General features: G+C 32.7%; 1 protein-coding gene across 4 annotated transcripts in view; it reads left to right on the top strand.

The window, feature by feature from the left end:
* Positions 1–20,040, top strand: part of Fas2 (neural cell adhesion molecule fasciclin 2) — a 148,331-nt gene extending 128,291 nt beyond the window's left edge. The window contains exons 2-16 of one of the 4 annotated variants that reach the window (XM_073075086.1): positions 7,435–7,597; positions 8,024–8,184; positions 8,742–8,866; positions 9,198–9,338; positions 9,427–9,561; positions 9,668–9,975; positions 10,181–10,302; positions 10,509–10,659; positions 10,746–10,938; positions 11,325–11,599; positions 11,677–11,824; positions 11,931–12,123; positions 15,343–15,538; positions 15,773–15,877; positions 16,793–20,040. In XM_073075086.1, the coding sequence (XP_072931187.1) occupies positions 7,435–7,597; positions 8,024–8,184; positions 8,742–8,866; positions 9,198–9,338; positions 9,427–9,561; positions 9,668–9,975; positions 10,181–10,302; positions 10,509–10,659; positions 10,746–10,938; positions 11,325–11,599; positions 11,677–11,824; positions 11,931–12,123; positions 15,343–15,538; positions 15,773–15,877; positions 16,793–16,922 (2,546 nt within the window). In that variant the 3' untranslated portion in view covers positions 16,923–20,040. Of the gene's footprint in view, positions 1–7,434; positions 7,598–8,023; positions 8,185–8,741; positions 8,867–9,197; positions 9,339–9,426; positions 9,562–9,667; positions 9,976–10,180; positions 10,303–10,508; positions 10,660–10,745; positions 10,939–11,324; positions 11,600–11,676; positions 11,825–11,930; positions 12,124–15,342; positions 15,539–15,772; positions 15,878–16,490; positions 16,512–16,792 lie in introns of all 4 variants that reach the window. The other 3 variants (XM_073075097.1, XM_073075102.1, XM_073075110.1) reach the window with 3 other exon arrangements.
* Positions 20,041–21,073: the final 1,033 nt, after the last annotated feature.

Consider the following 21,073-nt stretch of genomic DNA (forward strand, 5'->3'; position numbering starts at 1 on the left):
TCAGTGCAGCCTTGTCAAGTGGGGACAGTGGGGTGAACACGCACTCGTTGGATGTAGGGTTAAAAAGGCATATGACAAACATTACATACAGTACATTATGTTTTTGTTCACAAGGGCATGATTAATTGTGTGAGAATTAAGGTAATTTAAGTGAATAAACGTAATATTATTATAGGTAAAATATTGTAATATAATACGTTAAAGCTATAAGAATAGAATAAACTCTTCGAAATTTTAGGTTCTGTTGCGCTATAAGTTATGTACGAATAGTTGAAATTTTATATAATATTTACTTATAAAAATTGATAGACAGGAAATACTTATTTATTTTATAAGTAAAAAAAAATTCGCCTACCATATAATATCCAAGTTTAGGTAGAAGTTTAGGTGGTAGCTGTCCTAAAATCGATTAAAAGTGCGATTTGCTAATGTCAAGATGAAACGTCTCAAATGTGTGACATTGCCAAACACACCATACAAATCAGGGCATAGCAGCGTTATCTTCCCACTGTAGGGTAGAAAAAATTTTAAACTGCGATTGTTAACCAACACTTAGTCCGAACATGAAGTAGTAAGTTTAACACTGCTATCAAATAAAAAATACTCTTCTTATTTCCTACAGAAAAGCATTGCATTTACGTGTCTGCAAATTAAACGAAGCCGTAATTTATCTTATTTCGCTCAATTACGTGTGTCAGTGCAGTCGTGTCATGAGGGGTGAATCTGTCGGTTTATACTCATTCATTCTTTACGAGTCTTCGTCGCAGAATGAAGTTTCTCTTTCGTCCCATCTTATAGAATTAGGGTGGGAGATGAAAATAAGAAAGAATCATATTGACTTTAGTTTAACTTTAGGTATAAAAGTGTTTAATAGTTTTTTTGATCGTAAAAACAAAATGTCCTAGTCAAAAGCCTTAGATATACATTAGATACTTTTGCCAATATAAATCAGTTCAAAAACGACTATATATACGACTATCTGCAAGTTATATGGCAAAATTGGCCTTTATATAATTATGCATATGTAATATTTTTGAATCGTCAATTTAACAATATTATTCAACATATTACAAATATATCTGTCCGTCTAGGAATCGTCCGTTCTAGGAATAATTTGAATCATATCTTTGCCGATTTTGAGCTAAATTATTAAACGAATTTTAAGCAGCAAAAATAAGTACAAGTAATACTTATAACTCAAGATAAATTAAGCTTAAATTGAGTTCGCAAAGATAATAAAGTCCTTGTTTACTTAGGTTTACAGTGTGATCTCGTTAAACAGTGTCAAAACTTGCCTTATTGAGTTACGTTGTTCCAGCGCAGAGAATTTAATATCATAAAAGGATGGAATTGTTTATTTTTACACGGTCTCTTGGGAAAATATAAATTGTATTTCTGAAACTAGGAAGCGAAATACTGACACTTGTTTTAGTTGCAACTGTTTTATCTATGATTGCTTGGAACGGATCTCTCTCCTTAACTAACAGAGGACTGAAGTGTATTTCAAAGTACACTGATGAAGAAGGTACGGGCTGGTGGCCTGAACATATTGCATGTTTGAAAACTAATTGGTAGGGTGCTTTTACACCAGAGATGTATGAGAAACTTACTATTGTTTGCGCCTAAGCCATATATAGGACTGCTTGATTTTTTTCTAAGCAATCTAATAAAAGAACAAGCTTAGCATAAAACACTCTCACATATTCGAAAAGGTTAAATAAGTATAAAGTTTGTTAACAGCTGAAACCAATGGCTTAACGTTTTCTCCAAATGCATAATTCGATTTACCAAGCTAGAAAGCTTTAAGCATGGTGTCAAAATAGACACTTGAAGTCCAGTATCAAGCTTCTAAGCTCATGTAGGGTAAAGGATTCTAATTCAACTTTATAAATTCCCGTTGCTTACCACAAAACCTTTGACAAAAACAAACAAATACCTATGTTCGTATGTTGTACCTTTGTTAATCCTGTTTAACGCGTTAATGCTGGTTGCCTGCAACAGATCCGCGTTTGTTTTCAAAGGACGCTCCCTCGGGCTGCACTAAGTCGGGGGTTGGTTTAATTAGGAAATAATACCGAACGATTTATCACGATTCCTCTAACATTCACGTGAGGTATTGTATAGCTGATTTTGTTCCTGAGAATTTTACTTCTATTTTTGAATATTTTTGGAAAATAGTGCATGATCAGATCGCTGGCATTCGTAGCATATAAAGGAAGATTTGGAAAATTTTCTACCTCAATTTTTCCTTTTCTTAGATATTCGTAAAAACCGTAAATTTTGCTCAGGACATACGTGTTATAGGAGATAAAAGAAGAAGAACAGCTTCCCATAAATCCGGTGATGCATTACTCTCTTAGTACACTCTTGAGGACTTAGATGGTCGCATCATACGTACCCACATCCTTCTACTAAACTGCGATAATCATTTTGGCTCTACCTAAAGTATATACTATTCGATACGAACAAATTTAAGTGCTTTTTCTTAAACAAACGAATGATTCAATGAAATACATCTTATTACATTCAACAACTCCATTTTCCATACGTTGCGGGCATGATTTCCAAAAATCGTTTATTTCGGATTTGAACCCCATTTGATGCGGTCTTGGACTGATTTCCAATGGGACGTGGGGAGGGATGGCTCCGACGGACCTGAAACTTGTGCGGTTCGTTTCACATTGTGTTCGTTCATTGCAAAAGTCAAAGGTAAGGTGGGGTTGAAAGTAAATTTGTATCGAACAATGTTATTCCTGTAGAACAAGGTGGAGTTGAATAGGGTCCCGACTTAGAATAAATTCAAGTGAAATACTGACTATTAAACTGGTAGTGTATTAAGAAAACGAATAGTTTACTGTTATAGTTTTACTATCATACATATCTAACCTTATAGCGACAGTAGATGTTAATGCTCCAGCTAAAAATATAGAAATAATAACAAAGTAATAATTTTATTTCTCATTAATTTAAGTCAATTTACATGAGAAGATCTTTTAAACTTTTTAGCCTTTCTTTTTAACTTTACTAGTCAGTTTAAAATAGAATTCCATAAATTCCATAATTCCATAAATGTGATGTAATTGAATGATGCGTTTGAATAGAATTCCATAGTTCCATAAATGTGGTGTATTTTCTCAATTAATTTCATGCCTTTTATTTTTCACCCAAATGCAAATGTTGACTCTAATTATTCATTGTTTGTGTTTTAATTTACCATTGATTAAGTTATAATACATTTATCAAAAACAGTTAATATTTCGCCGTGTGACCTATTAATATTTTGCAATGACGCCATTTAATTTTCAATTAACTACTGTATTTAATAACCACACAAAACCACAACTATGTCATAATTATGGCTGTCACTATAATACTAAATTAATATCGCGCTACAAATACATTGGGCTTCTCCTTATTGTAACGACACGACATCGGCGCACCAATTGATGAGGAAAACGGGGTGAAATTGTGCATATGTTAATTTAATATAAAAACATTTGTTGAGATTAAGATTACCATAAAATAATATTTTTGACCACATTTACAGCAAGAATAGCAAAAAAAAAATACCTTCAGAAAGGATCTGTCAATGTAGAACGTGCAATAGTAAGTACACAGAATGATACTTTATTCCTGCAAAGATTTAAGAATAAAATAGAGAAAATTCAGAAAAAAAGTGTCAATTGTTGCAATTTTGTTATCATTCACTATTTTAATGCAGGATTTCATGATAATTTGTTATCAAAAATATAATATTAAAATAATTATGTGCAAATTTACCCACTTTTCCTTCTTACGTCGATACCAGTGCCGTGCTGGTGTCGTCGCGTTTCTATAAAAATGGACCCATTGCCAAAGCCTTTATAACAAGTTAGGTAGAGTAAATGAACGTAATTGGTAATACAAAACCGAGCGGGGAAGCTGTTATGAAACGTACAAATTTTCCACAAACCCTTTAATCCAGCGCTCGCTTATTTCACTTGTCCCCTCGTTGAATTTGCCCACAGACCCCTCTTTACCCTTGATGTAATTTTGGTGCCATCTTTGGGGTATGGAGTTGTACGACCATCTTTTTCAGTTTTTCTCTCTCGTGGTTTTAGGTTGAATATATGTTGTTTTAAATATTTACTATGCTTAGAAAAAAGATGTTTAATATATCTTATTGAGAATTGAACAAAAGTGGTAAAATCCCATGTCGACGGAGGCGACAATTTTTGCCTTAGGTGAAATAATATTCTTAAGCGCTTACTAATATTTTTTATGGTTTAAAAGTAAGTTAATAAGTAGTGCTGCCGAACAGTGGGAAGTAAAAAACTGCAGCTAGACAAATAATAAATTTTATAACTATTTATATTCGTAGACATTGGACCGACGTACTGATTGGTGACATAATTAAACAGTATAGAATTACGATCTCCATGTTAGATAAAATTGAAGGCAGAACGCTGAAGACTAAAACGATATTTATGTTTGCACTCAAAATTAAGTATATTTTATTAAACTACAGGCATACGCGAAATGAAAAATCCTTTATGTACGTATCATTCATAAAAAGAGATACAGAAATTATAAAGGTTATCTCGATGCAATATTCGTTTTTTCAATTCGTACAATAGAGCACCAAATAATTTCGTATCTCATATCTCGAAATCTGATTCTCTACTAACACAATTCTCAACTACATAATTTGATGTATTCTTGTCAGTTTGTGTATTTCCTGGAATCACATGTCGCAATAGCTTTTCTTTATAAAACGGGCGTATCGTATAAAATGCAACCAACGCAGTTGTTGCGAAGCTTGGGGATAAGGGAGGGTCTTGGAACGCACGCTGCATACTAAAAAAGTGGTAAAAATTCCATGCGTCGACTCCGTAGTACCATAATATCCGCATATACCTTAAAACTGTGTTTTTATGGCTCGAACTTTTCGCATACTTCGAAAACACGATTATGCCACAATGTGCGTCGTGATTCAAATGCTTAAGAAGAAACTTTTCGGACTTTTTTCATCGTAATATTCTTCGACTTAACATAAAATCATTTTTTTTATGTGTAAGTTACAGAGATTTTTATGTTCACAGCGAATAGCTATTAATAAGTAATAACATAAAATAAATAGTAGATAATATTCATAAACACAGTATTTTTTATTTGATATCCTGTGGTACCTAATTAGATACTAATAATGACTAAAATGAAAACGTAGCTATTAGTTCGACTACATCTATTAATTTCTTGGCATATTGTTTTTAAAAATAAGTAAATTATGATGAAAAAATAGAGTAGAATTATATTTAAACGAATACACAACTTTTACGGATATCCTGTGTAATTTATTTTTCACACTTCCAAGTTCCCAATAATTCCCAATCCAAAGAAATAAATCTAAAAATATTTGCGCTTATTATGAAGGATTACGGCAGGAATTACGAGAATAAATATAATAGGATTGTAAGTAGGCATAATCCCGGTGCTTGAGCCATGGAGCTCGAAATCCTTACAATAACGGAACGTGCGCGCGTGAATAGACTCAAGTATGCTCGAGAGATACAGCCTCCATTGATAGCTAAGATAGCCGTATCCCGGCTAAGTACAGGTGCGAAAAGGCGCTGGGATAAAAGAAAATGAAAAATTTTGCTCCTAGAGGATGATGCCTTGCTTACTTTTAGAGATAGTGGCTTAATAAGTTAGTATATGACGTGATTTATGTGTGCTTAAATCACGCATAATTTTGAATATGATTTTCAGTGATGCAAAATCGATTCATTATTAACGTTCACCGTTGTCTTATTATTGTGTTTAAGAATCCTGTACCCGCATAGTTCTTTTATTTACATTGCTACCGTCAAGTAGTACAGTAGGTACGTAAGTAATACTGTATCATTAATTTCGATATATCTAATGATAGAATACGAAGAAACATAATAAATGTCAAAAATGATGGATATTCATTAATAATTCAACTAATTTAGACCATTTCTGCTTACGTAGAGATTACGTAGAAATTGCAAGTTTTGATCTTTGGTAGACAAAATTGGACAGATTGTAATTTGTTACCCACGTAAATCTACCACTTGATTTGAATGCCTATGTATCTAATATTCCTTAAAAATGCATATCCTTGCAATTTGTAATACGAAAAGACAATGTCGACGTTGAGCTGAGATGTAAAGGGAATGAAAAACATTGCTTCACGAAAAGCCGTGCTTACTGTAAGCTAGTGCATACCTTTGTTTTAGGAATGTAATGTAGCAACGGAATCTTGAATTAAATGGTGTTACCGAGTTCAAAACTACCTCTTTTTTACGCCTGGATGCTAACAAGGAGTTTTCGCTATTAATTCTATGTGATGTTAACAGATAAATGCTGTCAATGGACATCGGTAATAGACTTTAAATAAGAAAGGGGTCCTGCGTGGCCCGCACGCAGGACCGCCCGGTCACATATACTACTTCATACTGGGGGTTACCATACCACCTTACAATCAACCTGATGTTAGATGGTCAATACCACTTAACAGGTTGATTGTAGGCACATTTTCTGCTTTTGTCTCAAAGAAAATATATAATTTTAAAATTTTGTATCAATTTAAGTCCACTACATCATAGCGAGCATTTCAAAAGTTATGTCAGTAATACGAGTAAAAATTGCAGCTCTAATAACTCATTTAGTAGACACATATATCATACTCAAAACTTAACTAACTGTATCTGCGGCCATTAAGAAGTTGTTCATAAAATGGAAGTTTCTTAAATGTAAAGAAAACAAGTGCAAAACTGAAAATGAGCACTTTCATCACGTACATAAATAAAGTATAAGAAAGTTAATAAAGCAACGTTATAGAACGTTTTGTAGTTCGACCCCATAGGCACCACCGTCACATCTATTTCCTTATGCAGAGTCAAATCCTGCTGTGCTCCGATTTTAAGTTTGTGGAAAGGGTGACTTGTTTGATTGGCTTATTTGATTGAGGTTTCAATTCATAAAAATATTATACGGAAAAAATACAATTTAAATGTACAAGTAAATACCAAAACTTCATTATTTTCAATAATCAGTGCATTGTTTGTTTTAAAACAAAAAGTACACAATAATTACAAATATCGTAAACATTCCCATGTTTTATTTATTCCAAATATTATTCTCCAATATTTGGTTTGAAAATGGAATGCACGAGTAGCTTAAAAATGAAATAACTTGTACATATTAACAAGTTGTAACTTGTCGTTTTTTCCAAAATGACAGCTTTTGAAAAATTTTCTGGCTAACATTTTTTTACACAATGAAATTTAATAGAAATGCCGCTATTGTGATATTTTTAAACAAGCCAAACGTCAATTTGTTAAAATGTATTATTATCTGTATTGCAGTCTTTATTAAAACTAAATACGTTTGTTAAAATGTTGCATTTTCTAAGCGGAATTTTCTTTACAGGATGTAGCGGTCAAACTCTGAGGATATTTCCTGTGCAGAAGCAACAGACGGTGCCTGTGGGCAAGTCTGTGGTGCTGACGTGCCAGGCCGACGCTCCGGACCCGGCGCTCGTCACGCAACCGCAGTGGAAGGACCCTAAGGGGCTGGTTATCAACGAGGCGGCGTAAGTTTCCGTTAGAAAGTTGAGAGGTTTAATAACAGATGGTATCCACGCCTGTGGTGAAATCAGGCCAGTGTTCAGCTGCTACTAATTTATCAACAAAGGGATCTTATCTTTTGAAATATAATGGCGGGCTGACCATACTTTTATGGAAAGTAAAAAATGCAACATTTGTAAACTTGTCCGTATCATTGTTATTAAGCAGTACTTGTTTTTAAGTCAAACCGCAAACATCATTTACTAAATTCAAATTTTCTTATAAATAATGTAATCAGTTTTTTTTAGAATTAACAACAATTACTGCTAAAACGAATCGATTCTAAATGACACCATTTAGAAATAAAGTTCTAATAACTACTTAAAGTGTAAATTGTACTGGAATATTTCCGTCGTAAAATGTCTTCAATATTAATAAGACGTCATTTCCAGCGCTGGTACCAGACCAGAAATTTACACGGAGTCGATGCCGGCCAAGCAACAACAACTGCTCTACATATCGTCCATCACCCGCGCCATGGCAGGCAATTACACTTGCGTCGCTACCTATACTAACATGCCTCTTAGCGCCAGCGTGGTTCTTGATACTTTCGGTAAGTATTATGTTATTATTTATGTAGCTAATACTGAGACTGATAGATTGGACTCGGCCTCTTGATCGGGAGGTCGGAGGTTCGAATCCCGGGCACGATTTTCAAATTATTTGCGTATTAAAATGACGTGCTTTAACGATGAAGGAAAACTATGTTGTGCAGGTGTGTAAAATACACCTAAAAGTTCTTAAAGAAAAATAATCTTAAAGGTATTGTACGATTATGTGTACTAATTTGCGCTTGGCCAGGACTATCGCCTAATGACCCTCTTACTTTCAGAGGAGACCATTGCCCAAAAATGGAATAGTGAAGTAATATATAAAAAGTAAAAATTATGATAATGTATTATGAAGTCGGTTAAAAATAAAAATATTTTTATTTAGGGTGCTATCATTTAAAATACATAAACAACATTATGGTTTCCTACCAAAACCGAAAATCTCCTACATTTCTTTTTTATGATTGCCTCAGTTTTAGTAGCACAATATCATAACAAGTTGTTCTACATACAATACGTAATACTAATAATTGTTCTAATATGTACCTTATGATTTTAGTTGCGATTACCTGGATCAATGCCAATGAGAATCAATATGCTACTAAAGGTAAAGATTTCAAAGTGATGTGTGAAGTGACTGCCGAACCAGCGCCCTCTGTTGATTGGTTCAAAGAAGGAACACCGGTAAGAATATCAATTTAAGAAATTAAAATGATGACTCTTTTATAACTATAATTGTATTCGAAAATGAGTATATTCTTATTTTGGGTAACATTCGACATGACCTAATACTTTTTTTAATTTAAAAATAAGGATCATTTATAATAATAGTATTTTGTTTTTTCAATAGACTATAAACTATTCTTTATTTGTTTTTCATTTGGCATGTAGATTTTTTATCCAATAAAAAAAATACACTTCTTTACTTTACTTTAGTACTACTTTTTACTTTACTTTTTGTTTACTTTAGTAAACGTAAATAAACATTTATATTAATTATTGTGTTGCGTTGTAGATTATGACCGGCGACAGATACGTGATTCACACAAATGGATTAATGATCAAAAATGTCGAAGAGAGTGACGACGGAACTTATACTTGCCGAGCTGTTGTCATTCAAACTGGAGAGTTAGTTGAGAGGAATATCAAAGTAGAGGTAAAGATATATTAAATACTGTTTCGTAATATCAAACTTTAATATCTGATATTCTGTTTAACTTTGTGATTATCGCACGATGTTTTAGGTATACACCGCTCCGGAAATGGAGGAACGTGAACCAAGAGTTGTAATTAAAGAAGGGGAAGTGGCAGCAATTACTTGTAAAGCCAGGGGCAAGCCTCCTCCGACTTACTCGTGGATTAAAGCGTCTACTCGCGAGGTATGTACAAACATGATAACACTTTGAAGGAAACATTGGAAGCAACTTTCTCGCTAATCTGGGATTTAAAATTTGATTTGCGCTCACATATTTATGTTTGTTTCAGAATTTAGCGACTGCTTCCCGATTCAATGTGAATGAAAACAAAGGTCTTCTTACGTTTGAGAGAGTTGAAGCTGGTGATTATGGGAAGTACATTTGTAGTGCGTCAAACCAGGCAGGACATAATGAAACAGAAATAGAAGTGGAAGTCCTCGTGCCGCCTAGAATTTTTGAACTCTTCAACGCTACTACTCCTGAGAACACTGAAGGTAGACTTGAATGCAAAGCTACTGGACGCCCTGCGCCGACTATCAGCTTTAGGAAACTGAGCAATAATGATCGTTTCGTTATTGGAGGAAATGATAATGGAAGGTACGCAATGTAAAATTAAAACTACATCGTTATTATTACGGCAAGTTTCATAAATAGAAAGGACTGAAAGTGTATTAATTCAGTAATGAATTTACTTTGTTCTTAGTATTTTCTAGAATTCTTAGTAAAGACTTAATCTGTTTTTTAGGATTTAAAATTATTGCTGTGTTAATGTTGTGTAATTAAGTATTAAATATTTCACCAGGATTAACATCGAAACGAGCAGCCGTCAAACCGGCGATCAAATGCAGTCTAGTGGTGTTATAACTATCTCCAAATTAAATAGAACCGATGATGGCTTATACGAGTGCGTCGCTGAGAACGAAGGTAATTATAAAAGTGACGTAAAATATATTAAGGAAAACCGTGGAATATAAAGGAAAAGTTATTTAAGTTATTTATTAAAGAAATCTTAAACGCTATGCAACAAAAATAAATAACTGTCTTTTCCAGCAAATATTTTTTTTATTACTTTCAGGTTTTCAAAACGTTAGCTTTTTGATCTATATATTAACTATTTGATTACTTTTTAGGTGGTGAAGCCAGGAAGAATGGTCACTTGACTGTTCAATTCAGGCCATCATTCGAACATATGACCAATGTACCCATTTGGAGCTGGAACGCACAACCAGTCAATATTAGCTGCATCGCTGAAAGTATTCCTAACGCTACCATTAAGTGGAGGTTTGTATTATTATATTACTGTATTGTATAGTATTGAATATTAAAAAGTATTGGAGGGTCTTTTAATTTGTGATGTGTATTCTTAGGTTCCGTGATGCTGATTTAGTGGAGTCGCCCCATGTTAGGATATACGGCTCAGGACCCATTAGCTACGTCACTATTACCCCCGTTGACGCTAGTCTCTACGGTATCTACAAATGTATTGCGACAAACATGCTTGGTGAAGCCGAGCATATCATTCAACTGCGAGAAGCGTTCCCTCCTGGCCCTATTGTACAAGTAAGTCATTTGTTTAAGGATTTATAAACAGTTTTAAATTGAAAACTTCTAAACTTCGAACATATGATCCTACGAAGTCATCCTAGGAACAAATATTTGCGTTTCAAATATCGGTGACGAGACATACGTTTTCTTGAATGAGCATGTTAAAATATATCAATAGCTAAGAGTACATACATATATGTAAATAAGTACAATAGCTAAGAGTACATACATATATGCTATAATAATTAACAAATTAAAAGTACTGTACACTAAGTCTCCTCTTCTGTGGGCAAATCTATGACATTTTTTCTTTACAACTTAACCAGCCCAAAGACAATAACTGACAATGTTCCTACTTAGTAGTTAGATAAATATTTATTTCGATTATATGACACTTTCAGGCAAGGCAAGAAACAATAACTGCGACCTCGGTGTCATTCAATATCATCGGGCCCGCTGAAGACATGGGTCCTCCGATATTGGCTTATACGACACAATACAAGGAAAATGGAAATTTCGATTGGAATCTCGCGATGAACAGAACGTGGTCTGTCAATTCCCCTTACATTATCGAGAATTTGAGGCCCATGTTTACGTACGATTTTAGATTTGCAGCTGTGAACCAAGTTGGAGCTGGCGCTTGGGGTGCTCCGTTGACAGTTATTATGCCCAGGAGGTAAAAATCGCATATATTATCTATCTCATATTCTTATTTGAAATGAACGTTGTTGTAACCATAATCCATTTGCATAGGTCACCCCCAGAGCAACCTAAATGGAGAGAAGCAATTAGTTCCGAATCGCTCATTCATGGAAAATATGCAGATAAGTTTGAGCTACAATGGAAAGTGCCGGCTCACAATGGCGAACCCATTGATATGTATGAAATCAGTTATTGCCCAGTAAGTTATTTGATACACTTTATAGATTGTACAACAAATTTTCTCAAGCTTTTTACGAAGAATATATTTATGTATACCTAATATTATGACAATTTCTTTACATCAGGTGCTTAAAGTCAGTGGAGAATGGCGTGTATCAGCTGAATCTGACTGTGTGATTGAAGAGCTTAAATCTTTTGAGGCCATTAACTACGAAGTACGAGGCCTTCATCCTGATACTCGTTATCGTATGCACGTCCGGGCTCACAATATCCTCGGATTCTCATTGCCGGCTCAGCTCTATGTCCAGACCGCTCTTGGTGAGTACAATCAGGATAGACATGAAGCTCCTCTTCGAACTGGCTTCTACGACGTTTTCACTGACACCGAATCAAAACCACAGTCCTCAGCGACAGTTGCCACATCTAGTTTCATTATTTCGTTTTTCATCTACATTCATATCTTATTGTTTCACTTGTGATTTTGTGACGCCCAGTTTATGCTTTGGTTTTGTATTTTTTTCACTTTATTGTTCGAATTGTAAATGTAGAAAATTTCTACTGCTGTTTTAGTTTATGTTGAAGTACAATATTCTGTAATTTTGTATGATTTTGTCATTTTATTTTTATGTTTTGTTTTGTCTTGTTTTGTTTATTTGACACAATTATGTCTATTCTATACACTCATAATCACATCTCTTCTACCCATAATTAAATCTTGCCTTAATACGAAACATTGAGAGCATATACATCATAAATATTCTATTTAATAACAACTACTTAATAAAGTGCAAAAAGTTAATGACGTTCAAAATATTTAGGGTGTAGAGTAACACTTAAAAATTTGAGCTGAGCATGACACGAAAGGCTCTGTAGTTCAAACTTAGTAATAATTAAGTTAAGATAGTTTAAATGATAGATATAACAGAGTGATCAAGATATTTATAAGAGTGTGTTATCTGTTTAAAGCATTGTTTTGTTATTTTGTGCATGAGTTTTCACGTGCTTGACTATAATTTGAAGTGCTGTCAACATCATTTTACTTTCGAAACCATTATTTTAAGTTGGTGTTATTTTAACAGTGGTAAGTTTAATTGTATTTCTATTATTTTCTTTTAATTTTATTCGTGCGTAGGTAGAGTGCTCCCTTCATATTGTACTATAAGTATTTATCCTAACGAATATTTTCTAGGTAACCCAAATGGAAGTCCAAGCCTTTTTCAATGGTCTCACACTAAAATGGATGTCATTGCTACAATAATAATAACATACTTCTCGCTATAAACAACATAATTATGTAATACAGTAAAACGTTTTTAAAATAATTAAGTCCAAAGACGACTGTTATTTAGGAAATGCGTTTTGTGATAAATCAATTTGTTATGTGTAAATAAGTGTAGTTCTCGATTATGTTTAAAACAAAGTCATCATTAAATGATATATATCTTTATTATTAATACGATCATTTCATTACGATTATATCATTCGATTTATCTTCAAGGGTAGATATTTCCGTTAGTGTACATTAAATTAAAGACTTTATAATGTTGCAATTTTAAATTTGAAACTAAGTAGATAGTTAATTGGCAAATAAATTGTCACTGCCAAAATGTAAAATTACATTTTGTGTTAGGCTATGATAACGTTTCTAGTACATTAGAGAATAGGTGGTTTCCTAAGATACTTTAAGACGATTGTGTACGAATTTTCGATGACTATTTTATTCGTTTTAATTATGTGTAACTAATATAGAATATTGAGAGAAAATCGTCCAAGTGAATGATTGTGAAACAGTGAAGATAGGATAACACGAAGGCAAGTTAGAATATAAGTTAATGTAGTTAGGTAAAAGATCAATGCGAAGCGGGAAGATGGAATTGTGATCTATCAGGCAGAAAATGACCAATGTGAAAAAATAATAAATGTTTTAAAAATTTACGACGTTATTTGTAATTTATTCCAAATAAAACAAAATGAATGAAGTTAATAGTGGTAATGCGTTACAACTAAATGTACCTAATGATTTAAATTAATATACTTATATAATATTTCATTCATTTTGTTTCAAATGAAAATCTCTAAAAAACAACCTTGTTATGTAAATATCCTTTGCCACAAAACCTATCCTTGAACAAAAATAATCTAAATGTAAATCCATAAAGAAAGCTGTCAAGATGCTTATCAAGAGATCCAAAGTCCTTTTGAATGTCGATCTTAGGCAAGTGTGTTTGTGTCGCCCTGACTGAAATTTGGGTAAATATATTTTGTATTAATAATATTTTGTTAAATAGTTCATAAACCTGCTATTTCCTTTGGAATGAACTAATTACTCTTTTGCATGTCCTCTTAATGCTGGATTGTGTTACACTGTCCTACAACCAGATGTGAATCCAACTGCCACGAGCATGGTCAATAACTAATAAGCCCGTTTCTAGGTTCATAATATGGTTACAGTTTCCTTAGCCTTGTCATATTAGGTGGCAATAATTTATTTTGGGTCTTACAGGAACATTATTACCACGTTTATTTAATTCTAGCATGAATACAGTAGCCCTTAAACCTACCAACTTATTTACCTATTATATTATGTTTTTAGATATATTAGTAGGTGTTAATCATATTATAACTACCTTTCATCTCGCATTTTTTCTATAGAAAGTAGTGTCCAAATAAAATGTCCACTAGTGTAATACACATTTGTTGTTTGAAATTATTATATCTATTTTTATAAATAACAAAAGTTCTTAAAAGTATGGATTCATATTTTTAATTTCAAATTGCAAATGTCATCTAGAACTTTTTATATGTAGAGAAGTTGTAGGGATAGAATAGATTACAACTAAGGTGATGGTTATTAGACGTCAGAATTTATATGTAATCAAACTTTTTAATATGTATTCGTATTTAAAATTATTATTAGAACTCAACATTGCTTATCATGAAAGTTTTGTCATGGGGTTTGAACTTTTATGTTGCGTAAATCGAGTATATTTGGAATGTTTGCATCTTGACAACTTTTCTTTCCTGAAATCACTTTTAATAATAAGGCTCTTGTTTGTGCATCATAAACTTCTACTGCTGTCATATCGTCATATCATTTCTTTCAAACCCCATTTCATTCTGATGGAGAGCTTTCTACAATATTGTGTTGAAACAAATTCGTATTGTAACCGTCGATGATATGGAATTACTATCGGTGATTGGGTGCACGTTTTCTTGAATTGAAAGCACTCCTATTTCACCTAATTGATTGTAATGAATGTTCTCAATTACCTAAGTATGTAACTTAAGAATGATTCGTCCTCTGCACAAGCGCCATGAATGCATTTGTTACAATCACTATCATGTCACATAACATTTTGGCTTCTTTGACATGATGCATTAAACTAACAACATCAAGAGCAGTAAACAGTGATCGCGAATTCTCATTACAATTTCAATATTTTACTCAATCATGTAGAGTATTTTTTATTCCGTCTACTGCTCTTAAATCAGCATCTTTTCTTTTGACGAATGCCTTTAATATTTCTCTTTCAACAGGTGTGGAGAGATCTGGATTTGCACCACCACAAGTTCTTTCAAGTGGAGCCATTATTGGAGTAGCTTTGGCTGGGGTATTCATCTGTCTCATAATAGTAGATCTTTTACTATTCTGCTTCAGAAGGCAGGGAGTCATTGCTACCATTTGTGGTAAACGTGCTAAGAAACACAAGGACGACGAAGCGAAACTTGGAAGGTATTAATTGTTTTGTATCTCTTAAAATATTGAAATCATTATCGTTCAAACAATACTTATAATATTGTTATTTATCTATATGTGATCAACTCTATCGTATAAAATATAACTCGTACTGAATCATCCGTTAATATCATCGACTATGGTACCTGTACGTTTCTGTCCCTTTTTGTTGTGACCTGTCCTTCCATCCTACTGAAGTTAGTGTCGATGAGAGATGTTTCTGCCCGCTAGTCTGTACGGTTGGCGCTTCCCGCTCCCTTATTGCAGCACGAAGCCGCGCGCGCCGCCCTCCCCCGCGCCCCTGCCGCCGCCCGTCAAGCTCGTGCCAACACCGACGTAAGGCATCACACGAAACGATTGCCTGCATGCTTTTTGTGCGGATGCTTTGTACGGCCTCTGAGAATGTAAAAAATAAACCACGTTTTTATTTTAATGTATAATTCGCTGAGGCCGGCCACAATGTAAATACTGATTTGAAACAAGCGTAAGCTTAGCGTGAAGCCTTTGTAAATATTGCGGTTAAGTGAATATTTGAAACTGTAAAATATAGGTAGTTTTACTATGTTGTTGTTCGACAGTAGTTTGTTAATATTGCGTGGAGTGGTACTTTTGTAGTGTTCGACACAGCTTATTTTAATTTGAATTGGACGAAATATCAACGCCATTACGATAGGCGTAACGTTGCCTGGAACATCTCTTACGGCCGTTGTATCTATTTTCTTTTGTTTTGATGTCGCCTTCTTGAGTTTACAAAAATCCTTAAATAGTGTTATAACAGGTACTTTGCGTTTTGTGCAATTCTAATTAACAGTTTGTGTATGTGTATTTATATAAATATTTTGTTTTTACGGTTTGGATTTATCTAACAATCTTTTGATATTAATAAGCACGAAATTTACTAACAAAATACTTGTTTCTCTTCATGCTGCTACTATCTGGTCTCACGTAGTTATGTCCCGACTACACCAGTGTAAGATATGCTATAATACCTATATACACTTAATTTTTTATATCCATTTATTGAAACTTAAATATAATCTCACCCTTTTATTAATATTCTTCTAATCTCATTTTCGTCTTCGTATCAATATAATATGCTTTCTATTTTATTTAGCATGCTATAAAATCATCAGTCTTATTTATTAAGATTTTAACATTTGTACATAAAATGTTATTTGAGCAACACTTACCTTGTAAATACACTCTACTTAAGTCTTGCTTATTTTTAACATTTGATCTATTTTTCTCTAGGGATGAAAAGGAACCTCTGAAGGATACTGGAGATGATTCTATCAAAAGGAACTCATCTGTCGAGTTTGATGGACGACGTGTCTACGCGACTAGCGGAGGACCAATCATCGGTAAAAATTCAGCTGTTTAAACATTCGGAGTTCACAATCAAAATATATGACGTACTATTATAGGCTTCAATGTCAAACTTTGAATCAGAATGCCATAGCACATTTATTTTTCTTTCTTTTTTATAATACATCTAAAACATCTTCTTATGTACCTACTTAATAAATAAAAGATACGATATGCGCAAACATACTGTCGGGTACCCGTAAAGTACGATATTGATCGAGAACGAGGTATTTATTTCAATCAAATATTCAAAAACGTACAACAAAACATAAATCTTTGAAAAAAATTGTATAATATAAAATCGGGCATTTTGATTCAAACATTTTAGATATTTGTTTATTACAAATATTTCTCGTCAAAGTTCGTAAAATCATGAATACACATCATACTATAAATAAATATATATTTGATATTGAGTAAATGCTTGTGTACTTGTGATGAGCGCGACCAGTATTGGAAACTGCCAAAAGACGAATTACTTAATTAAGTAATAAGCTTTATTGTCTCAGTAGCGTGTAATTGTATTATCAATACCTGTTATCAATATTATGAATACAACATGAACAATTGTGAACGTTTTTCTATGTGATTTCTGATTTAAGGGTATTTCATTCACTATTTCAATACAGCAATAGATAAGGCACCGTAGCTTTGTGTGAAAGATAGTTTTGTGGTGACGTTATTTTAAAATAACGTTATTTAACCCTAGTATTAATATTTTGTAATCGCTGTTATTAGCTTTATTGAAAACTGTTTTTTAACATTCAAGTCTATCATTCCTTCTTAATACTATAATTACTAATAATATCGTTAACACTTAAATATTAGTACGTTTTAAGTTCTTTGGTCATGCTACACAGCTATCCACAGTCGTTTCAAAGGCACAATCTGTGCCTTGTTAAGTATCTTGGTGTAACTTGAGGGTATTGTAGTTTAAGTACATACTATGTATATAAATTACAAGTATAAATTTAAGGCGGTATACTACAATTGTCACAATACAAATCTCTTTTCAAAATTTGTAAATCCATAAAATATTTAAAACATCACTGATTGATTTATCAGCCTTTTACTTCGGATTTTTATTCTCATAATATTATTAATAATTTAATCAACTCAGGTGGATCCTGTATTTAAATTTATCGCTCAATCGCAAGAAAATTGTAGTCTACAAAGAACATTAAAATGAAATAGCTTTTAGTACTTAATAAAATAACTTGTCACTTTCTCGTTCATTATATTTTAATAACGCTTATTTTATAAAATAGCAGCTTAATATATTAAAATAACGTTATTTCATCGTTCACTTTTTCTAACAATATTTAGTGTAAGTTTTGTTACATTTAAGAACAAAACATAATCGCATTTATCGTTTTAAATCTCTTTAGAATTCGCACACGATTTTTGTTAAAATCGTATCATAAATAAGCCATGTAAATAGAATAATAATATAAGTTTGTACATATAATAATATTTATGTTGTTTAGATTTAGGGATCAGTCGTTAAAAATAACGATTAAGAAGATACATGCATAAAATGTATAAAGTGTTCCGAACTTTTTTTTGCGCGCATCAAAACATTCTTAAGGGGTAGTTAAAGTTTAATAACACACATTTTAAAATACTAAAAAATAGATACTAAAAAAAACTGTTATTTATAATCATTTATTATAAACAACAGTTATAAATACTTACGTAGTATTATTACAATTTTATAACAGATATCAGAGTACATTTACAAGGCAGTAAATTAAATTAATCGTTCCCCGAAATCCAAGAGATTTATATTAGCTACTTAAGATACAAAATTAACTGTTTATATTTATTTGTAAGACGCTAGTTTTAAAGCTTTAGTATTTATAAGGAACATTAGATATATCACTTAAGTTAATACGTAACGGGTTCCAAATAGATTATGTTAAATGTCCCATCGACCTTGCTGTCCCACTGCTGGGCACGGATCTCTCAAACGAGTGGGCTACAGTCCATCACACTTTAGAGAGGATTAGAAGCATTCTAGAAGTCTCAGGCGTTCGTAAGTTAAATAATAAGTTTTTAATTATTTCCATTGTATCGAAAAAGCAGTGAGAACCCAGACCACCGGTGTGGAAAGCCTGATTATAAACCACTGGGCCATTACAGTATGTTAAGTATACTCGCTACTTATGCTTGTTTACCGTAGGAAAGTTTTTAACTATTTTGTACTGCTTAATTACTAAGGTTCGATTATGAATACAATTTGTATTGCTATCCTTTGACTATTGTATCACTTGTCTATTGAATTAAGATATTACATTTTTTACCTTAATGACAATGTTATTTCTACTAAAGTCTAAATTAGTGATTTCTCTTTTTAATAGAATACAAGGAAATTAAAAAGAACTAAAGAAATAAAAAAGATAAAGTAAGGTTTTTACTTGTCTTATTTTGTAAAAAAAAGAAATGGGTATCTTAATCTAAATCTATATACATTTTCAAAGTAGTCATTATAAAGATGAAATTTAAGCTAATGAACGTTATATTTATTACGATTATGACAAAAATATATTAACACGATACAAATGAGACAAGTAGAGAAAAAACAACTAAAGTATAGAATTTTGTAAAAACAACCGTGTTAAATGTTATAAATGGATTTTGAAAGAAATTGTATGAAAGTTACATTCAGGTTAAGTTCATTTATCATTTTTAAATATCGATATCACTAGGAATGGTACAATTTAAATAAACTCACGCAAGTGTCCGCTCAAGCTAATTGTGTTGGATACTTAAATAACTATATTTTGTACTTACAGCTTTTTATATTCAACTTTATCGACTTATGTCGGGTCTGTACGCTTGTCACTTATCGCAAACTGTAAGAACTATGCTACAGACACTTACAAACCTACACAAACCACGACGAATGGGGTATCCACACTTTTATATTTGTGATGTTTGTCGACGTTTGGCAAGCGTGTGGACGGGGCATAATATATTTTGTAATTCACAAAATTATTATTAATATGTCTATGTCAAAGCTTGCGTATGTTACTCGCGTGTGGCGTGATTGTCTGTATGTCGGCTTGAACGAAACTAAATGGAAGTCATAAGTGAAATGTGCATTTTTTACAGAAATAAATGTCTTTAAATTATTTTTGTTTCTTATTTAACCCTACTTTAGCCTTTATTGTTTCTTTAAATGTATGGATTTATTGTGATGTATTTATAGGTATGTAATTTGAGATTTAGTTACGAGTATTACTTTTTCTGTTCTAGAACTTAATTAATTTTGATCATTTTTAAATTCAGAATCCATAACAACTCAGTTTGTAAATTATCGTACTTTAAAAGTAAAAATAAGTATCACTACAGAATTTAAAGCCCTTTAGGTATTTTATAAATATTGTAGTTGTATTTATCTTATAGATATCATATCTTAAATATCGTATTATTAAAAAATACACGCAGCCGAAGATAGAATAAAATATAGAATGGTAATAAAATGATTTTTATTTTAACAATTTAAGCAATATCTATTACGACAAAAGACATATTAAATCATAGAATTGCAACAACAATAAAACTATTAAAGAGCAACGCCCAAATAATCTTTAAAAGGGTTTGTTATGGCTGTTAGCTTAACAAAAAAGCTATATAAAATGTAATCGCTTCTTATTAGAGTGTAATCTGGGCCATAGGGGATGCGCACGCGCCCGTATTATGAACAATATCGTACAGTATCGCAAATGTTACCCAACAACACTTAGGGACTTATTAAATTGAAGTGATGTAAACTATCGATAGTTGGGTGTTTAATATAATAGTTTCGTGTAAATAAAAATGGGTCCTGAACAACATATTTGTGAAGATAATATTGAGCCGTGTTTTTTCTTTTGACAATTTTGTTGGCATTTTTAAATTACTACCGTCCTACTACTGAGCACCGGTCTTCTGTCAGTGTGATAGAAGCTTAAGCCATCGTCCACTACGCTGGTCAAATGATCTTGGACAGTTTTCCTGAATTATTTTTTATATCACGGCGTGCGTAAATGGACGTTTTACGCACGCTTCGCGTGCGCAAAACCCCCATTTCCGACCCCGTAATATAAAATTTTATACAACACGCGGACGAAAAATGATTTTCTGACTCGTGTGATTGCAGTCCTCGCCTGCGGCTCGGCCTGC

This window comes from Epargyreus clarus, unplaced genomic scaffold (assembly GCF_041222505.1).
Source record: "Epargyreus clarus isolate Ecla_fem2 unplaced genomic scaffold, WU_Ecla_fem_2.2 ptg000001l, whole genome shotgun sequence".
NCBI lineage: Eukaryota > Metazoa > Arthropoda > Insecta > Lepidoptera > Hesperiidae > Epargyreus > Epargyreus clarus.